The 21,202-nt window shown below is 43.2% G+C and overlaps 1 protein-coding gene across 1 annotated transcript in view; it reads right to left on the reverse strand.

Annotated features, from left to right (window-relative positions):
* Window positions 1-647: 647 nt before the first annotated feature.
* The window catches only part of LOC124776562 (flocculation protein FLO11-like), a 481,553-nt gene continuing 460,998 nt past the window's right edge, over window positions 648-21,202 (reverse strand). Inside the window, exons 4-5 of the mRNA XM_047251601.1 lie at window positions 16,469-16,732; window positions 648-5,062 (exon numbers count right to left, since the gene is read on the reverse strand). Of these exons, the coding sequence (XP_047107557.1) occupies window positions 3,611-5,062; window positions 16,469-16,702 (1,686 nt within the window). The 5' untranslated portion in view covers window positions 16,703-16,732 and the 3' untranslated portion in view covers window positions 648-3,610. The remainder of the gene's footprint in view (window positions 5,063-16,468; window positions 16,733-21,202) is intronic.

Genomic DNA, 21,202 nt, shown 5'->3' on the forward strand with positions numbered 1-21,202 from the left:
TCCGAGAATATTTTAGGGTCTCAATGAAATCTGAAATGTGTTGTAAAGTCCATGATGGGAATTTATTTTTGAATTGTTGCACCTTTCAATTGTGAGTGAGAGTATGGGATGATTTCAAAAAACAATAAAGTTGTGATTAAAGTTTGTAAGTCCACAACAGTTATTGAACAGAATAAGTCTAGTTTTCGTACACAACCAAATTAATATGTGTATGTGTGTGTGTGTGTGTGTGTGTGTGTGTGTGTGTGTGTGTGTGTGTGTGAAAACTGAATGTCTCAGAAACATATTATGGCATCAAAAGTATTTTCACCTCTAAGCTTACTATCATCTAGAGCAGTCAAATTTCAAGTTAGTTGGAAAGGAAGTTAATTTCTGGAGAAGGAAAGAGAAAAATAATCTAACAGAACTGACAAAGAGATATCGTTGATATATTTATTAAATACATTCTGGCCTGACAATTTGTACATTTATATATTAGTGCTATTGGATGCTACATTGTGCATGAAAAACTCTTAAAAGTAATTAAATGAATAATTACCAAGAGTACCATGTTGCTTAAATCCCACACACATAGCTTAGGTATTACCAACAATAGTTTGGTAACTTAAGCAGGCTGTAAACGCTGTCTCGAAATCTATCTCCTTTAAATTAAATATCTTGAATATTATGAATTTTCTTCTTGAATACTGTAACTCTTGTTCCACACTAAAATAACGTTATCTAAAAAATATTAAAACTGTAAATACTTTTTCAAATTTTTTGGGCTTCAATTCTATTAGTTTAAAAAATATTTGAGTCACTTTTACTCCTTTTTTATTTATTAACTTTTAGCTATCCATATCTGAGAATAAAAATGAAACCAATAAATAATAATCACATTTCCTGCTACCTACTCACATTTCCTGCTACCTACTTCTCATTATCTGTTTCAAAAGAAAGTTTGTTGTGAGTGCAGCATTCATGAAGGTTTGCAATACTCCTCTTGTCTGTTTTGAACTATAGAATCATTTTAATAATTACGTGTGAAACTGTGGAAAATTGTGGTTAGAATAATATTAAGTTAAAATGATTAATGAAGTTCAACTAACTTATTCACTAAATTTAGCAAAATCAAAATTAAAAGAGAACTGCATTCTATTTTCCTCAGTCCAAATATTCATTTAAGGGTTAAAACTTTCTCAGTTTAACACAGTGTGTAAGTAAAAATATACATGACTTCTAGATGAAATTTATCTTGAGAAATATCTGCAAATGACATTATAATTTAATTTAATGTTATAATTACATCACCATCATTATAAAGACTTTGTATATGCCTCAGAATGTCAGACCACTGTAACTATGATGATTTAATTTACTACATTTATCTTTTAGTGCAGAATGTTAGCTAGAAATTGATAGGTTTGAAAGTGAAAACCCTGAGTTACATACTTGTATTTCACACAAGCCTCCTTCTTCTTCAAACTAGATGTGATTGCTTTAAGTGATACCTCCAAAATCGATGAATTAAGAGTAAAAAGCTCATGGGACAGAAGGTTCAAGTTTTGTTGTGAACATAGGCTGAAACACCAAACACTAATAAAATGTACAGGAATTCAAATGGTGAGTCTACCTGAGATACTTCAGAGCAAATTATTGAAATTACCTAAAATTTCCAGACTGAGTCATAGTGGTACTAGTCCATTTGTTTATTATGCATTTCTTTAATGCTTCTAAATTCACATATTATAGTGTTATCAGTTTCCTTGCTAACTATATCTTCAGTTAGTTTCTGAAATCATGTCTTAAATATTGGTGACACCACAATTAACAACCAATTATGACCCTGGGACACATAAATGTTTTTCAAACTGTAAATTATTACAAAGGTGAAACTATGGAAGTATTACAACTTTTACAGAGGGTTTTTTTGATGTCTGAATGGTTTCATTACAAGTAATGATGGATGTCATCAAGAACAGGTAGTAGATCTAGTGGGTAAATGGATAGGAAAGTTTCACTACTTAACACGAAAATTTCATCATACTAATCATTAAATCACTTACCATAAATGGGCACAGACATAGCCAAACAGTCAAATTCCGCATATTGCAAAACATTAAACAAATGTTAACACAGAGAGGATTAAATGGGCAGCAGGCTGAACTGGGAAAGATTAAGAGCAATAAAAACTGAATAACTGTTTTTCAATCTTTAAAATATTAAGTACTGGGATAGGCTTATACAAATAGAAAACAATGGATCAAAATTATTCTGAAAACTTTAACAATTGTACTTGGACTGCATAAATTTCATTATAAACAAAGCAACAAATCAAAAGGCACTAGTAGCTTTTAAAGCTTTGTTATACACAGTGCAAAAGACTAGAATATTGCATGTGAACTTCTATGACTCTCAAAAATAGATTTACAATTATCATTGCTGACAAAACATTATGTACATTAAATTGGCTGTATATATACAGTGTCCATGAGGGTATGCTAACTTAGCTTTCGAGACAACTAACAGCGAAGTGTGGCGTTTACTTCTATTGACTTGTTTTTTATATAATTAGTCTACTGACACTTATTTACACATATATGTGGTAACTAAAAGCACATTATAATCACATTTTGTACTGCACATTAATGTGCACCAGGGAAAGAGAAACAACTGCTCTTACAAAAGCCTGTGCGCTTTTAAAAATTTCATCCTTCACTTTTCCTACATGAATACAGATGAATAACTAAATAAGGTAAAATACAAAATACTATTTGCTAGTGACAAAAGTATATGTAATATTTACAGTATAAAAGTCAGATGGTAAGGTATTAATTATGTGCAAAATCATTGGCTGGTTTGGTCGATATATAATTCCACTCACTACTATAAGATCTAAAATACCATTCAGTCCATCACTTGGCAAGACTTCCCTGATATTTTACAACATATGCAAAAAATTGCAATGATCATATAATACAATAAGAGAAGAAAATTTATGAATACACTACTTCTGAAGGTGATGCTAAATAAAATGCATGACCACATTACATATTTTTATTCTCCTATGGAAGAATAAATTTTTTAAAACCTATTACTTGGTAGAACTACTTTTTCTGTACACTATGTACACATTTAATCAACAATATACAATGTATTAAACTAGGGAAAATAGAGAGGAACAAATGGTTCCTTTAAACTACATGTTGTGGATGATAGTGATTCTTGAAAGAAGTCACAGTATGGCAACACTGCAAACTATATGTATCCTCCCAAATGTTTACACTGTAATACAGTCAATATTGCATGTTCGAGTATTCATGTTTATAACAGTACATGGCACTGTTATAATATTTACTGCTTCTTCTCCACTTTACACATGTATCACAAATTCAAACTTGATACTGATGTGTAACTCATATTTATGTGATAAAATCATCATGAGCAGAGAACCAGGTTCAAAAATATGTAGAGACACTCCACAACACTCGTCTTGCCAGGTGCAGCTGTTTTATCACTCTCATGCAACATATAATCAGAATGCTGGACCATTCTAGTACCACATGTAGAGAAAGTGGGTAATATCTTATGTGTGGTGTTCTGTTAAGTACAACCTAGATGAGTGGGCAAGTTATGCACGCCTAGCGTAGGTGTCCCAAGAAGTCTGTCCATGTAATGGTGGCAATCGTGTGAAGAAGCGTACCAGTGCTGGTCTGTAGCGTGCATCAGGATGTCTAACACGCCAACCATTAGGGCCTGGTTGCAACCACCATAACTTGCTGCCACCAGAATTTCGCTGCTCCTGGAAAGCATCTAGTGGGAAACGGACATAACCCCCTCCATGGCCTTGTGGAAACCGCACATAGCCATTGTCTGTATGTGGGATCCGATTTGTCACACCACTCCACTCCTGAGCGTGGTGAACTTCTGGTGAGTTGTAACTGTTGTATGCTGTAGAACCAACGTGGGCATTGGGTACATTTGCTGTAGCGAAGGTGGAACTGTGGCTGCCCTGCTGCCTCTGCATCTGTGCAGGATATTGTGCACTGTTCTTTTTGGAAGGATTGTCCACAGGGGAGGTTTCCAATGGACCAGTACGTGTAGTATCAACTTTCACGTTCGAAAATTGGACGGAGCCAACTGCGGAAGTGTCAGCATTCCTCGTGCCCACTGGAACAGTCTTTGCTGTCTCGTCAGAAGGAATGGGTCGTTCTCGCCAGTCGTCTGACACAAACTCTCCTGTACGCTTCTTTGACGAACCTGGGGATTTGGACTCGTGAGTAGAAGAGACTGGTGTCCAATCCTCACCAGGAGACGTATCTGATGCAGCGACTGGACTGGCGTCACGCATCATCTGTCCACCAGCATTGTGCTGGTGTTTGTCAGAGATTAAAGTCACTTGCGGTGCAGGGGACGGTGACGAGGTCGGAGGAAGCGAGTTAGATTCTCTCTGAACTGGAGAGGCCACTGTCACCACCTCGCCAGTAAATTGCTCGGGCTCAGGGACGATCTCGTCTTCGACCGGCGACGAGGAATCGGTGTGAGTGAGGACGAGCATGGGCAGAGTGTCTCGGACGTCGACGTCTTCCGCAGGCGGCCCAGCACTGAGCACAGTAGGGTCCACGGCTGCAGTGTCTTCGCCGCCACCTCCACCGCCGCTGCCTTCCTGGCCGCCGAAGAGGCTGATGATCATGTCGGCGGCGCCGGTGTCATCAGACTCACTCTGATCTGCTTTAGGAGGCGGGGTCTCCGACGTCGGCTTCGGAGCCGGTGATGCCGTCGAGGAGGTGGTGTGAGTGTCCACGGGCAGAGGAAGCTTGAGAGGACCCTGTGGAGGCGGCAGCGGTGGCGGACCCTGGACAGCAGCGGCTGCAACAGGGTTCTGCTTGGCCGGGGCGTACTTGGCGTTGAGGCGCCGCAGCAGGAAGTCGAGATGCGCCGCCTGGTCGACACGCAACACCTTGACGCAGCGGCCCATCGAATCAGCGCGGTAGCCTTCTGCGCAGGCCGGCAGTTGGTCGGGCGTGAAAGCGGGCGCTATGAACACCGACTTGGGGGTGATGCGCCGAGGCGCTGAGCCGCCCTGTGGAACAAAACATGCAAAATATAACACCGCTCTACCAGTCTCTTATATCTAGTGTAAGTTTTAGCTCAGAAGAAAAATTAAAACAATTATCTTTGGCAGTTTACGTTTCTTCCACGAGACTTTTCGAGGTGCTACACCATCACCTTCAGATGAATCAGTGGTTTACATGACTATTCTTTTCTGTGGACGTAGCCAGCTGTCTACTTTACACTTCATTTCGCTGCATATACCTTAGCATATCTTAGCACCCGCTGCTGCGATCGCATAGTCTGTATAATCTGACAGATCTTTCTATGTTTTCCTATAATCGAATTTTTATGTTGTTGACAAATTGCGACGCCTTCTAAGCTGTTCATGCTAAATGAGATCATAGAATGAAATTTTCACTCTGCAGCGGAGTGTGCGTTGATATGAAACTTCTTGGCATATTAAAACTGTGTGCCGGACCGAGACTCGAACTCGGGACCTTTGCCTTTCGCGGGCAAGTGCTTTACCATCCGAGCTACCCAAGCACGACTCACGCCCCGTCCTCACAGCCTTACTTCTGCCAGTATCTCGTCTCCTACCTTCCAAACTTTACAGAAGCTCTCCTGCGAACCTTGCAGAACTAGCACTCCTGAAAGAAAGGATAGTTCTGCAAGGTTCGCAGGAGAGCTTCTGTAAAGTCTGGAAGGTAGGAGACGAAATACTGGCAGAAGTAAGGCGAGGGCGGGGCGTGAGTCGTGCTTGGGTAGCTCAGATGGTAGAGCACTTGCCCGCGAGAGGCAAAAGTCCCGAGTTCGAGTCTCGGTCTGGCACACAGTTTTAATCTGCCAGGAAGTTTCGATATTATAGAAGTATGGTCTTCTCCGAATGTACTTCTGACCAAAAAGTGATTCTGGTACCTGGAGTCCAAGGTTTTTGTTTGTCATAGCCTTTGTGTTCTTATGTTGATATTTTCATGGAAACTTTCATCCCATAACAAATATTTTTTTACATGTAACCGAAAACTGAAATATTTAATTTGATATATGTAGCTTAACATATCTTTTAGTATAATGAAATACTTTCTTAAAAATTTTCATCCTCTGTTTCACTTACTTGCGAGTTGAATTTCCAAAACCAGTGACATAGGAAATTTTTTTATTTCTAATATAAATGTTCATAGATTTAGGTTTGCAAATGCTTGCTTAATGAAATAATTCTACAAATATTTTCCTCCTCTATTACACTCCCTTAGAGGGCTGGATTTCCAAAAATACTGAAACATGTATTTTTTATTTCTAGCCAAGAAGTCAAATATCAGTTTTCATAGATTTAGATTTAAACATTTTTAATACACGGAAATATTTCCTCTAAAACTTTCATCCCCTATTTCACCCTCTTTATGGGTTGAATTTCCAAAAACAGTGAAATGTATATTTCTTAATTTTTACAGAGAAGTTAAATATAAATCTTCATAGATTTATCTTCAAAACTGCTTGCATAATGAAAAATTCCTATAAAAATATTAATGCCGTATTTCGCCACCATAAGGGTTGAATTTTCAAAAACACTGAAACGTGTGTTTTCTATTTTTAATCGAGAAGTCAAGTACCAATTTTCACAGACATCTTTCAAAATACTTTATTAATTCTTTAATAACGATTTATTTAAAAAAAATTTCGATCACTATTTCACACCACAGGGTTTCGAGAAATACTGAAACTCCTTGTTTCTTTATTTGTGACCGAGAAATCAAATACCAGTTCTCGTAGAGCTGGCTTCAAAACTGTCTTAATAGCGTTACATTCTTTTAAAAAAAATAAATAAACCTTTCATCCCCTTAGGAGCTCAATTTCGAAAAATCCCTTCTGAAACAACGCCTAAAGTATAAGACCAACACCATTTCCGTATTTCAAGTTACTATCCTTAGCAATCTGGGCTGGCGATGATGAGTGAGTAAGTCAGGATATTGCCTAGTATGTATAAGCTACTTACAAGATGTTCCAGCAAAAACCATATTGCAGGTCATTATGTAATACACATTTATATCAATAGTAATAACACATAAACACAAACCGTAAACAGCCTAGGGATTGCACAAGTATAGAAAACAGTGAATTGTAAGTTTAAGAGCATTGCCAACTTATGTAATCAAAGAGACGGAGACGTGCATACGTATATGTCTTCGCGTCTTTTGATCTTTCTGTCATAAACGTAGTCTTATCAAAAACCTTACTTCATTAATGTGGGTTGATATTGCGGATTTGTTTGTCATGTTGGACGTAAATGTATTTATATGATCCTTACATTTAATTCAGAAACTTCAACGAGTTCAACACACATATTGTACGGAACACTCACTACATTTTATGTCGTACATACCTTAGTTGCAAAATGTGTCTTCATTACCTAGTTTTCATATTGTGCGACAGTCTACTACATAATAGGTTGCTCGCGGAAAAAACAGTATTACATTGCACAGTTTCTACCATAAGCCACTCGAAAAGGAAAGGGGGAACTAATAGTGGTACAAAAGTACCCTCCGACACGCGTCTTAAGGTGGCTTGCAGAATACAGATGTAGTGGTAGATGTACACTACTGGACATTAAAATTGCTACAGATGCGAAATTTAACCGACAGGAAGAAGATGCTGTGATATGCAAATGATTAGCTTTTCAGAGCATTCACACAAGGTTGGCGCCGGTGGCGACACCTACAACGTGCTGACATGAGGAAACTTTCCAACCGATTTCTCATACACAAACAGCAGTTGACCGCCGTTGCCTGGTGAAACGTTGTTGTGATGCCTCGTGTAAGGAGGAGAAATGCGTACCATCACGTTTCCGACTTTGATAAAGGTCGAATTGTAGCCTATCGTGATTGCGGTTTATCGTATCGCGACACTGCTGCTCGCATTAGTCGAGATCAAATGACTGGTAGCAGAATATGGGATCGGTGGGTTCAGGAGGGTAATACGGAACGCCGGGCTGGATCCCAAAGGCCTCGTATCACAAGCAGTCGAGATGACAGGCATCTTATCCGCATGGCTGTAACGGATCGTGTAGTCACGTCTCGATCCCTGAGTCAACAGATGGGGACGTTTGCAAGACAACAACCATCTGCACGAACAGTTCGACGATATTTGCAGCAGCAAGGGCTATCAGCTCGGAGACCATGGGTGCGGTTACCCTTGACGCTGCATGACAGACAGGAGCGCCTGCGATGATGTACTCAACGACGGACCTGGGTGCACGAATGGCAAAACGTCATTTTTTCGGATGAATCCAGATTCTGTTTACAGAATCATGATGGTCGCATCCGTGTTTGGCGACATCGCGGTGAACGTATATTGGAAGCGTGTATTCGTCATCGCCATACTGGCAAATCATCGGGCGTGATGGTATGGAGTGCCATTGGTTACACGTCTCGGTCACCTCTTGTTCGCAATGACGGCACTTTGAACAGTGGACATTACATTTCAGATGTGTTACGAGCCGTGGCTCTACACTTCATTCGATCCCTGCGAAACCCTACATTTCAGCAGTATAATGCACGGCTGCATGTTGCAGGTCCTGTATAGGCCTCTCTTGATACAGAAAATGCTCGACTGCTGCCCTGGCCAGGACATTCTCCAGATTTCTCACCAATTGAAAACGTCTGGTCAATGGTGGCCGAGCAACTGGCTCGTCACAATAAGCCAGTCACTACTCTTGATGAACTGTAGTATCGTGTTGAAGCTGCATGGGCAGCTGTATCTGTACACGCCATGCAAGCTCTGTCTGACTCAATGCCCAGGCGTATCAAGGCCGTTATTACGGCCAGAGGTGGTTGTTCTGGGTACTGATTTCTCAGGATCTATGCACCCAAATTGCGTGAAAATGTAATCACATGTCAGTCCTAGTATAATATATTTGTGCAATGAATATCCGTTTATCATCTGCATTTCTTCTCGGTGTAGCAATTTTAATGGCCAGTAGTGGAGAACACATTAGCAGTTTTTTGTGAAGTTGAAGCAAAATATGGAATTCACAGTGTCCTCGTGTCTGTTTCTCTGTTGTTGTTCATTTTCCTTTTATTTATCAATTTCACAACTTTCCTAGACATCATAGCTATGGGCGGAGGTTGGTAAAGACTTGCCGTTTCTGTATGTTTAAATATTCAAAATTCAATTTGATACATATCATTGCTCAGTGGCATTTTGTGTGCCCTGTGTAATATGGGCCTATAACCTGCTAGTTTGTATGTGTGAGTGTGAGATGAAGATGTATGGATGTAGTAAAAGCGTTTCTGTAGATGCCTAGAATATGTTACTGGAGATCGTCAGGTAAAGCGAATTTTGACATTTGTATTCAAAGGTGAACTTGATGCTCTTGTGCTTGCTGTTGAGTGCTTTTATAAGGGACGTTTCCGTTCGAGAACCTTGCTGCAGCGTATATGCAACGTAACGCGATTCCAAAGCGACTTTAGGCAAGGGATTAGTGTGGCATGCGTGGCTTTCCGAAGTTCATGCGTTATTTGCGGAAACATGAACTATGGTGACGATATTACCAAATGCGTCCAAATAGGACCAACGTGAGACATCCATAGGAGAATGAAGAATGTGTATGGGGCACAAATAGTGACATCCAATGTTAGCATCGGGTACTTGTTGGTAACAGGAATCTTTTTTGTAGCTCTTCCATTACTGTGTACCTGTTTCCTACAGAGCATTTTTAATGACATGTCCAACTGTTCATCAGTACCTCACTTACAAGGAGAGGCCATGACGCTAGGATCAGGGATTTACTTCAAACTTTAGTAGACCATTAAAACAACGTAATGTGCCAGTAGTAAAGTGCACTACTCTGACAATTCCGTGAAAATCACAAATGAAGTTTTATGCGTCTATTATGTAAGTGACGTATTCGTGCGAAAGTGCGAAATTGCTGACCGTAAGAAGTCATTGAGGTCAGCTTGCTGAGACGGTAGTTTAGCGTGTTTGGTCAGAGGGTTAGCTGCCCCTTGTAATAAAAAAAATAAAAAGACTGAGTGAATGGATCACGATGAATTTGAACGGGTGTCATGGCATGTCCGCCCCGAAGAAATGCAATGAACAATAACGAACAAAATAAGATAAAAAAATTGGTTAGCGTTTGCGCTTAGAAGGAGGTCATGCCTGAGGCGCCGATTCGAATCCCGCTAACACATATTTTTTAATATATATTTTTTCCATTACTGCTCGCGTTATTTAATTTATATAACATTTGACAGGTAATAGCATGAAAAAAGACGTACATTTCCATGAAGTTGTAGTCGATTCCATATGTTATTTGTCTACTTACTATCTGTAACTAATTTTTCAACGACGATGATGATGTTTGGTTTGTGGGGGTGCTCAATTGCGCGGTCATCAGCGCCCATTGAAAGTCCCAATCTTTACACAGTCTAAGATTTTTTTTACAGTCCAATGTACTCGATGTCACGAATGATGATGATGAAATGATGAGGACAACACAAACACCCTGTCCCCGGGGAAGAGAAAATCCCCAGCCCGGCCGGGAATCGAACCCGGGACCACGTAATCCAGAGGCAGCAACGACAGACACTAGACCACAAGCTGCGGACTTCAAGAACGACGTACAGGCCTGGGAAACCCACGTCAAACTTCGACAAACGATGATGTGAATGACGTTACTCGCAATCATTAATATAGCAAGTCACAATGTGCCACACCACAAGAGTAATGTACAGTTACTCGTCGGATGCGCTCTCTTCATCACACGTTGCAGGGTGGTATCCGTCATACAGACTTTGAAAACATAAATTGAACCTTCATGCAAATAAACGTGGTGATTTTTTCATTATAATGTCTCTTAAATGTCATATAAATTAAATAATATGACCAGTGATGAAAAAATTGATTAACAATTAAGTTTGAGAGGAAGTCGAACCGTCGCCTCATAAACGTTCGTTTTCCGAAACTCTAAAGCTAATCACTTGACCACCATGGACTCCAACGTCCGGCCCCTATGCACAGATACATAACCCACATCATAGACGCGTAAAACTTCTCTTGCGATTTTCTCGAAATTGCCAGACTAGTGCACCTTACTAGTTTACACATTATGTTGTTTTAATGGCCTACTAAATGAGTACAAAGTTTGAAACAAATCTGTAATCCTAACGTCGTGGCCTCCCCTTGTTAATTCATGTATCAACTTACAGAAAGGGCTGTTTCTAGACTTCATGATATGCCTGATAGAACTGCCGTCATTATTGTGGCCTTCGTTGTAGTGCTTTTAAGCCGTGTGTTTTGTGTCACAAACAATCGCAGATTTCAAATGACAGTCCAAGATGAACAAAATAAAATTTCAGCTTGGTTTATGAGCTCTTAATCGAGCATAGCCTGTAACAGATAACGTATCTAGACAGTCAGCCACCTTTCCTCATAACAGCATGTGACTTTTCGTAATAGTGCTAATTGCATGCGTTGTCTGCAATACTGTATATTGGTAAGTGGGCTCATACTGCGAAATTGTCTGTAAATATGACTCGGTTTCGTAATCAATGAAATGACATCACATACCCTCTAAAGACTATGGAGTTTCATTTCGTTTCGTCATCTCCTTCTGGGTGGTTGACATTTTCTGTGAGCCCATTTCAGAAGCTTCGCCTCAGTTTCAGCTCTGCGATAGATTTAATGCTGAGATAAAGGCACCGAAAATCAATTAAGAACAACAGGTTTAGCTCGAAGAGGACGGTCTATATACATGCAGTCAAGCTCTTTACTCAGGCGAATGTTTAGTGCTATTGACAAGAGATTTCAAATTGATTCCGTATTTCAAGGTTTCCAGAAGGCTTTTGACACGGTACCACACAAGCGGATTGTAGTGAAATTGCGTGCTTGTGGAATATCGTCTAGTTATTGACGGAAAGTCATCGAGTAAAACAGAAGTGATTTCTGGCGTTCCCAAAGGTAGTGTTACAGGCCCTTTGCTATTCTTTATCCATATAAACGATTTGCGAGACAATCGGAGCAGCCGTCTTAAGTTGTTTGCAGATTACGCTGTCGTTTATCGACTAAGTCATCATGATATTAAAAAAATTGCAAAACGATTTAGGAAAGATATCTGTATGGTGCGAAAATTGACAGTTGACCCTAATTAATAGAAAGTGTAAGGTCATCCACATGGGTGCTAAAAGGGATTTGGAGTCGACATCATTAAAACAAAGGCGTTTTTCGTTGCGGCAGAACGTTCTCACGAAATTTCTATCACCAACTTTCTTCTTCGAATGCGAAAACATTTTGTTGGCGCCAAAATACACAGGGAGAAACGACCTTCATAATAAAATAAGGGAAATCAGAGCTCGAAGGGAAAGACATAGGTGTTCGTTTTCTAAATAATAGAAGGTGTGAGGTCATTCACATGGATGCTAAAAGGGATCCGTTAAGCTTCGGTTAGACGGTAATTCAGTCAAATCGAAAGCTGTAAATTCAACTACATACCTGGGAATTACAATTACGAACAACTTAAATTGGGAAGAATATATAGAAAATGTTGTGGGGAAGGCAAATCAAAGACTGCGTTTTATTGGCAGAACACTTAGAAAATGTAACAGATCTACTTAAGAGACTGCCTCCAATGCGCTTCTTCATCGTCTTTTGGAGTACTGCTGCGCGGTCTGGGGTCCTTACCAGATAGGATTAACGGAGTACATCGAGAAAGTTCAAAGAAGAACAGCCAGTTTTGCATTACCGCGAAATAGGGGAGGGAGTGTCTCGGACAGGATTTGGGGTCGACATCATTAAAAAAAAAGGCATTTTCGTTGCAGTAGAACGTTCACACGAAATTTCTATCACCAACTTTCTTCTTCGAATGCGAAAACATTTTGTGACGCCGATCTAAGGAGAAACGACCTTCATAATAAAATAAGGGAAATCAGAGCTCGCAGGGAAAGACATTGGTGTTAGTTTTCTCCCGTGCGCTGTTTCAGATTGGAATAATAGAGAATTACTGTGAAGGTGGTTCGATGAACCCTCTATCAGGCACTTAAGGGTGATTTGCAGAGTATCCATGTAGATGTAGATGTAGGTGCAATGGGCCAGACAGTAAATGATGGCGGACAGTTGCGTTGCTGAAATACGAGTGTTGCGGATGTTCCGGCGTAACACCAAGCGCCGGCACCTCAGCATGGAACGTTAACCGCAGAGAAGTCTGTGAGACGGAGTCAGCCAATAGTACGCTGACTAGGATCGCACGACGGCAGGAGCGCCCTCTGTCCGAAGAGAATACACTACTGGCCAATAAAATTGCTATACCACGAAGATGGCGTGCTACAGATGCGAAATTTAACCGACAGGAAGAAGATGCTGTGATACGCAATGATTAGCTTTTCAGAGCATTCACACAAGGTTGGCGATGGTGGCGACACCTACAACGTCCTGACATGAGGAAACTTTCCAACCGATTTCTCATTCACAAACAGCAGTTGACCGGCGTTGCCTGGTGAAACATTGTTGTGATGCCTCGTGTAAGGAGGAGAAATGCGTACCATCACGTTTCCGACTTTGATAAAGGTCGGATTGTAGCCTATCGCGATTGCGATTTATTGTATCGCGACATTGCTGCTCGAGTTGCTCGAGATCCAATGACTGTCAGCAGAATATGGAATCGGTGGGTTTAGGAGGGTAATACGGAACGCCGGGCTGGATCCCAACAGCTTCGTATCACTAGCAGTCGAGATGAAAGGCATCTTATCCGCATGGCTGTAACGGATCGTGTAGCCACGTCTCGATCCCAGAGTCAACAGATGGGGACGTTTTCAAGACAACAACCATCTGCACGAACAGTTCGACGACATTTGCAGCAGTACGGACTGTCAGCTCGGAGACCATGGCTGCGGTTACCCATGACGTTGCATTACAGACAGGAGCGCCTGCGGTGGTGTACTCGACGACGAACCTGGGTGCACGAATGGCAAAACGTCATTTTTTCGGATGAATCCAGATTCTGTTTACAGAATCATGATGATCGCATCCGTGTTTGGCGACATCGCGGTGAACGCACATTGGAAGCGTGTATTCGTCATCGCCATACTGGCAAATCACCGCGCGTGATGGTATGGAGTGCCATTGGTTGCATGTCTCGGTCACCTCTTGTTCGCAATGACGGCACTTTGGACAGTGGACGTTACATTTCAGATGTGTTACGACCCGTGGCTCTACCCTTCTTTCGATCCCTGCGAAACCCTACATTTCAGTAGGATAATGCACGACCGCATGTTGCAGGTCCTGTACGGGCATTTTTGGATACAGAAAATGCTCGATTGCTGCCCTGGCCAGCACATTCTCCAGATCTCTCACCAATTGAAAACGTCTGGTCAATGGTGGCCGAGCAACTGGCTCGCCACAATACGCCAGTCACTACTCTTGACGAACTGTGGTATCGTGTTGAAGGTGCATGCGCAGCTGTACCTGTACACGCCATCCAAGCTCTGTTTGACTCAATGCCTAGGTGTATCAAGGCCGTTATTACGGCCAGAGGTGGTTGTTGTGGGTACTGATTTCTCAGGATCTATGCACTCAAATTGCGTGAAAATTTAATCACATGTTAGTTCTAGTATAATATATCTGTCCAATGAATACCCGATTATCATCTGCATTTCTTCTTGGTGTAGCAATTTTAATGGCGAGTAGTGTATAAGCGCCGCTCCATATAGCCTCGGCTGCACTAGGAGACGGACTAGAAGAACCGTACTAGAAGACGAGCCGTCATCTTACCTGTTTAGCTGAGTCTTGCATGGAACTTATACATAGCGTAGCACACTGATTATTTCCATGTCGCCAATTGCTTGCAACACTTCAGTGTAGAAGGCAAAGATAAGTATTGCCAATTCAGTTACTGTAATAAACTCCATTAATATGATTTGCTTGTACACTACTGGCCATTAAAATTGCTACACACAGAAGAAATGCAGATGATAAAAGGGTATTCATTGGAGAAGTATAATATACTAGAACTGACATGTGATTGCATTTTCATGCAATTTGGGTGCATAGATTCTGAGAAATCAGTACCCAGAACAACCACCCTGGCCATAATAACGGCCTCGATGCGCCTGGGCATTGAGTCAAACAGAGTTTGGATGGCGTGTACAGGTACAGCTGCCGATGCAGCATCAACACGATACCACAGTTCATCAAGAGTAGTGACTGGCGTATTGTGACGAGCCAGTTGCTCGGCAACCATTGACCAGACGTTTTCAATTGGTGAGAGATCTGGAAAATGTGTGGCCAGGGCAGCAGTCCAACATTTTCTGTATCCAGAAAGGCCCGTGCAGGACCTGCAACATGGAGTCGTGCATTATCCTGCTGAAATGAAGGGTTTCGCAGGGATCGAATGATTCGTCGGGTCGTAACACATCTGAAATGTAACGTCCACTGTTCAAAGTGCCGTCAATGCGAACAAGAGGTGACCGAGACGTGTAACCAATGGCACCCCATACCATCACGCCGGGTGATACGCCAGTATGGCGATGACGAATACACGCTTCCAATGCGTGTTCACCGCGACGTTGCCAAACACGCATACGACCATCATGATGCTCTAAACAGAACTTGGATTCATCTGAAAAAAATGACGTTTTGCCATTCGTGCACCCAGGTTCGTCGTCGAGTACATCATCGCAGGCGCTCCTGTCTGTCATGCAGCGTCAAGGGTAACCGCAGCCATGGTCTCCGAGCTGATAGTCCATGCTGCTGCAAACGTCGTCGAACTGTTCGTGCAGATGGTTGTCGTCTTGCAAACGTCTCCATCTGTTGACTCAGGGATCGAGGCGTGGCTGCACTATCCGTTACAGCCATGCGGATAAGAAGCCTGTCATCTCGACTGCTAGTGATACGAGGCCGTTGGGATCGAGCACGGCGTTCCGTATTACCCTCCTGAACCCACCGATTCCATATTCTGCTAACAGTCATTGGATCTCGTCCAACGCGAGCAGCAATGTCGCGATACGAAGAACCGCAATCGCGATAGGCTACAATCTGACGCTTATCAAAGTCGGAAACGTGATGGTACGCATTTCTTCTCCTTTCAGGAGGCATCACAACAACGTTTCACCAGGCAACGCCGGTCAACTGCTGTTTGTGTATGAGAAATCGGTGTGAAACTTTCCTCATGTCAGCACGTTGTAGGTGTCGCCACCGGCGCCAACCTTGTGTGAATGCTCTGAAAAGCTAATCATTGCGTATCACAGCATCTTCTTCCTGTCGGTTAAATTTCGTGATGTAGCAACTTGAATGGCCAGTAGTGTATGTTCTCTAGCTATCCAAGAAAACAGCTTCCTAGGCATCCTATATTTCACGAGTGGGCAGGATCCCATATGGGATCCTGCAGCAAAACCCGAGGAGACTACTACCTAGCTGTGGGGTGAGGTGAGGTGAGCAGGTGGGGCTGTACCTGTCGCTGGCCGTGCGCCAGGTCCGCGCTGGCGTCGTCCTCCGAGTCGAGCAGCAGCCACGCCTGCCAGGAGGAGCCCTGCTCGGCGTGGTGGTCCAGCAGCCGGTCCACCGGCGACGGCGACGCAGACGCAGACGGCGACGGCACGGGCGCGGGTGCGGGGGCGGCGCCGGCCGGCCACGGCAGCAGCAGCAGCGGCAGCAGCAGCACGCAACGAGTCAGCTGGCCACGCATCCCTCAGCGCCGCCGCTGCCTCGCCCCCATCTGCAGAGCAAGCGGAGCAACACACAGACCTTAATAACTCGCCACCAGTCTCACTGTTTATCACCTTCTAGATTCTACAGTGAGTGAGAACCGCGGAAACAGAATGACGTCCGGTGTTAGGAACCGACGAGTCGCTCCGTCCGACCAACGTCAACACGAAAACTTTCTTCCCGAGAAAACCTGACCTTGACGTCTCGTTTCATCCCGTTCCAAAGATATGACACGGACGGGAGGAAGGTGAAGCTACGAAAATCTGTTATTTTGGAAACTGGTCTCGGAAAAGGAGTTAACAGTTCCGTGAACTGAAAACTTAAAAAAAGATGTTGCAGCTGAAACTAAAATATCTTAGTAAAAATGAGAGATAAACAATAAGGCGCTCAAGAGTTGAAGCCCAACAACGAAGAGAAAACCAAAGCAGTAGAACACTGGCTGCCGGCCTGAGTGGCCGTGCGGTTCGAGGCGCTACAGTCTGGAGCCGAGCGACTGCTACGGTCTCAGGTTCGAATCCTGCCTCGGGCATGGACGTGTGTGATGTCCTTAGGTTAGTTAGGTTTAATTAGTTCTTAGTTCTAGGCGACTGATGACCTCAGAAGTTAAGTCGCATAGTGCTCAGAGCCATTTGAACCAAGAACACTGGCTGAGCTGAAAGAGAAGGGGGTGGCTGGGTATAAGGTTTTAACTGTTTGGAAGAACAGAGTATCATGACGAGATGTGGTGGGCTACAGACCATCCCACTAATACACATATCAAAAAAAGTTTTCCATCACCGCGGTTCCGAGAGTTCCGGAACCTGTACAGAAAATCGGAATACAGATCAACATAAACATCACAAAATATTGCTCCAGAAGTTTGACCATTACGGAATACGGGGAGTAGCTCACAACTGGTTCACCTCTTACTTTAGCAACAAGCAGCAAAAGGTCATTATTCGCAGTGTTTAGAATGGCTGTGATGTGGGGTCTGAGTAGGGTACTGTCAAATGGGGGGATGCCCCAGGGATCAGTGTTGGGGCCACTCCTGTTCCTTATTTACATAAATGATATGCCCTCTAGTATTACGGGTAACTCTAAAATGTTTCTGTTTGCTGATGACACTAGCTTGGTAGTAATGGATGTTGTGTGCAACACTGGCTCGGTTTCAAATAGTGCAGTACATGACCTCAGTTCAGGGCTTGTAGAAAATAAACTAACGCTAAATAACAGTAAGACTCAGTTTTTACAGATTCTAACGCACAATTCAACAAAACCTAACATTTTAATTTCACAGAACGGGCATATGATTAGTGAAACTGAACAGTTCAAATTTCTAGGTTTTCAGATAGATAGTAAGCTGCCGTGGAAAGCCCACGTTCAGGATCTTGTTCAAAGACTTAATGCTGCCATTTTTGTTATTCGAACGGTATCAGAAGTGAGCGATCGTTCGACATGAGTATTAGTCTACTTTGCTTATTTTCATTCGCTATTGTCGTATGGTATTATATTTTGGGGTAACTCTTCCCATTCTAAAAGCATATTTTTGGCTCAGAAACGGGCGGTTCGGGCAATAAGTGGTGTTAGTTCGCGAACCTCTAGTCGACCTCTGTTCACGAGTCTGGGCATATTGACATTGGCCTCCCAATACGTATATTCTTTAGGCCTCCCAACACGTATATTCCTTACTGTCGTTTCTTGTTACCAATATTAGTTTATTCCCAAGAATAAGCAACCTTCACTCGGTTAATACTCGGCAGAAATCCAACTTACATTTTGATCGGACTTCCTTAACTCTTGTGCAAAAAGGTGTGCAGTATACTGCTGCATCCATTTTCAGTAGGCTGCCACTCGAATTCAAAAATCTTAGCAGGAATCCACGCGTTTCCTCATGGGTTACTCCTTCTGTTCTGTTGACGAGATCCTTGATAAAGTAAGCTGATTTTTATTGTATTGCTGATAGCAATTACTTAAACTTATGGACTGATTTTTTTAAGGTTCATGGACATTTATTTTTATCTGTTATTACGTTTATGTTGTATTGCATGTACTGACACGTTCCATGACCTTGGAGATTTGCTCCTCAATTTGGTCCTACGGAAATTGAGGAGTAATTAATAAATAAAATAAAATCACTTCTGCCCTTTTTATTGCTCATTAAAACAACAAATTGCATGCTGTACCACCATACAGCAAGACCCTCAGAGGTGGTAGTCCAGCTTGCTGTACACACCGTACTACTAATACCCAGTAGCACGTCCTCTTGCACTGAAGCATGCCTGTATTCGTCGTGGAATACTGTCCACAAGTTCATCAAAGCGCTGTTGGTCCAGATTGTCCCACTCCTCAACGGCGATTCGTCATAGATCCCTCAGAGTGGTTGGTGGGTCACGTCATCCATAAAAGCCCTTTTCAATCTATCCCAGGCATTTTCGATAGGGTTCATGTCTAGAGAACATTCTGGCCACTCTAGTCGAGCGATGTCGTTACTCTGAAGGAAGTCATTCACAAGACGTCCACGATGTGGGCGCCGATTGTCGTCCTTGAAGACGAATGCCTCGCCAATATGCTGCCAATATGGTTGCACTTCACGTATCGTATAGCCGTTACGAGGCCTTCCCTGACCACCAGCGGCGAACGTCGGCCCCACATAATGCCACCCGAATACAGGAGGGACGTCCGCCCCACATAATGCCACCCGAATACAGGAGGGAACCTATACATTACTGCACTCGCTGTACAGTGTGTCTAAGGCGTTCAGCCTGAGCGGGTTCCCTCCAAACACGTCTCCGACGATTGTCTACTGGAAGGCATACGCGGCACTCATCGGTGGAGAAAACGTGATGCCAATCCTGAGCGGTGCATTCAAATAGTTCAAATGGCTCTGAGCACTATGAGACTTAACAACAGAGGTCATCAGTCCCCTAAACTCAGAACTACTTAAAGCTAACTAAACTAAGGACATCATATACATCCACGCCCGAGGCAGGATTCGAACCTGCGACCGTAGCATCCGCGTGGTTCCGGAATGAAGCTCCTAGAACCGTTCGGCGACCGCGGCCGGCGAGCGGTGCATTCGGTATGTTGTTGAGCCCATCTGTACGGAGCTGCATGGTATCGTGGTTACGAAGACTGTCAGTACCGCGGTTCGATCGCGTCCTGATTGTTACTTAATGCCAGGAAGGGCACGTCGGGAGTGAAGTTGCGCATCATGCAGCCCATTGCGGACGGTTTGAGTCGTAACATGGCGTCCTGTGGCTGCACGAAAAGCATTATTCAACACGCTGGCGTTGCTGTCATGGTTCCTCCGAGCGGGGCCGGCTGAAGTGGCCGAGCGGTTCTAGGCGCTACAGTCTGCAGCTGAGCGACCGCTGCGGTCGCAGGTTCGAATCCTGCCTCGGGCATGGATGTGTGTTAGTTAGGTTTAAGTAATTCTAAGTTCTAGGGGACTGATGACCACAGCAGTTAAGTCCCATAGTACTCAGAATCATTTGAACCTCCGAGCGGTCATCCACTGCAGTAGTAGCCCTTGGGCGGACTGAGCGAGGCATGTCATCGACCCTGTCTCTCTGCATCTGCACCATGTCCGAACAACATCGCTTTGCTTCACTCCGAGACGCCTGGACACTTCCGTTGTTGAGAGCCCTTCTTGGCACAAAGTAACAATGAGAACACGATCGAACCGCGGTACTGACCGTCTAGGCATGGTTGAACTACAGACAACACGAGCCGTGTACCTCCTTCCTGGGGGGATGACTGGAACTGTCCGGCTGTCTGGCCCTCTCCGTCCAATAGGTGCTGCTCATGCATGGTTGTTTACACCTTTGGGCGGGTTTAGTGACTTCTCTGAACAGTCAAAGGGACTGTGTCGGTGATACAATGTCCACAGTCAACGTCTTTCTTCAGCAAAACTTTTTTTGATGTGTGTACTTAAAGCCGGAAACGAAACACAATGATGACACAGACAGAGATTGAATTCTCAGACGTGTCACGATCAGGTTGCGCATCCGCAACGCAATTTTAGCCATGTTACGCGTTCCAAGTTTTGATTCCATATCCAAACAGTAACATGCACGTAGAAATTACCCGTGAGATCCAGCATGGAAAAAAAGTGATTAGACTGCAAGAGACAACGACTTACTGCGACAAGAAACGATGTTAAATCAGAACGGCGGACTTAAGCTGACTTGTATTCACCACTCTTACAGCACACGCCGGTATAAATAAAAAAAAGTAAGGGAACAATGAACTACCATGCGGTTACAGAACGTTAAAGTACCAGAAGACGCCTCCCTGTGTACACTTGGTAATTTATTCCGAGACACCACACTCCAGTTATCTTTGTTTGGACAAGAATTACGACGAGAGATAGTACGACGTGACTTTGCTCACCATGCTGCCACTGCGAGCTGTGGCGGCATGTACCTAAAACCCATTTACATGTGCCACATATTCATACCGGAAGTAATATCAGTGAAAACTAGAAGAAAAGTAATTGCTG

This window comes from Schistocerca piceifrons, chromosome 2, assembly GCF_021461385.2.
Source record: "Schistocerca piceifrons isolate TAMUIC-IGC-003096 chromosome 2, iqSchPice1.1, whole genome shotgun sequence".
Classification (NCBI taxonomy): Eukaryota; Metazoa; Arthropoda; class Insecta; order Orthoptera; family Acrididae; genus Schistocerca; species Schistocerca piceifrons.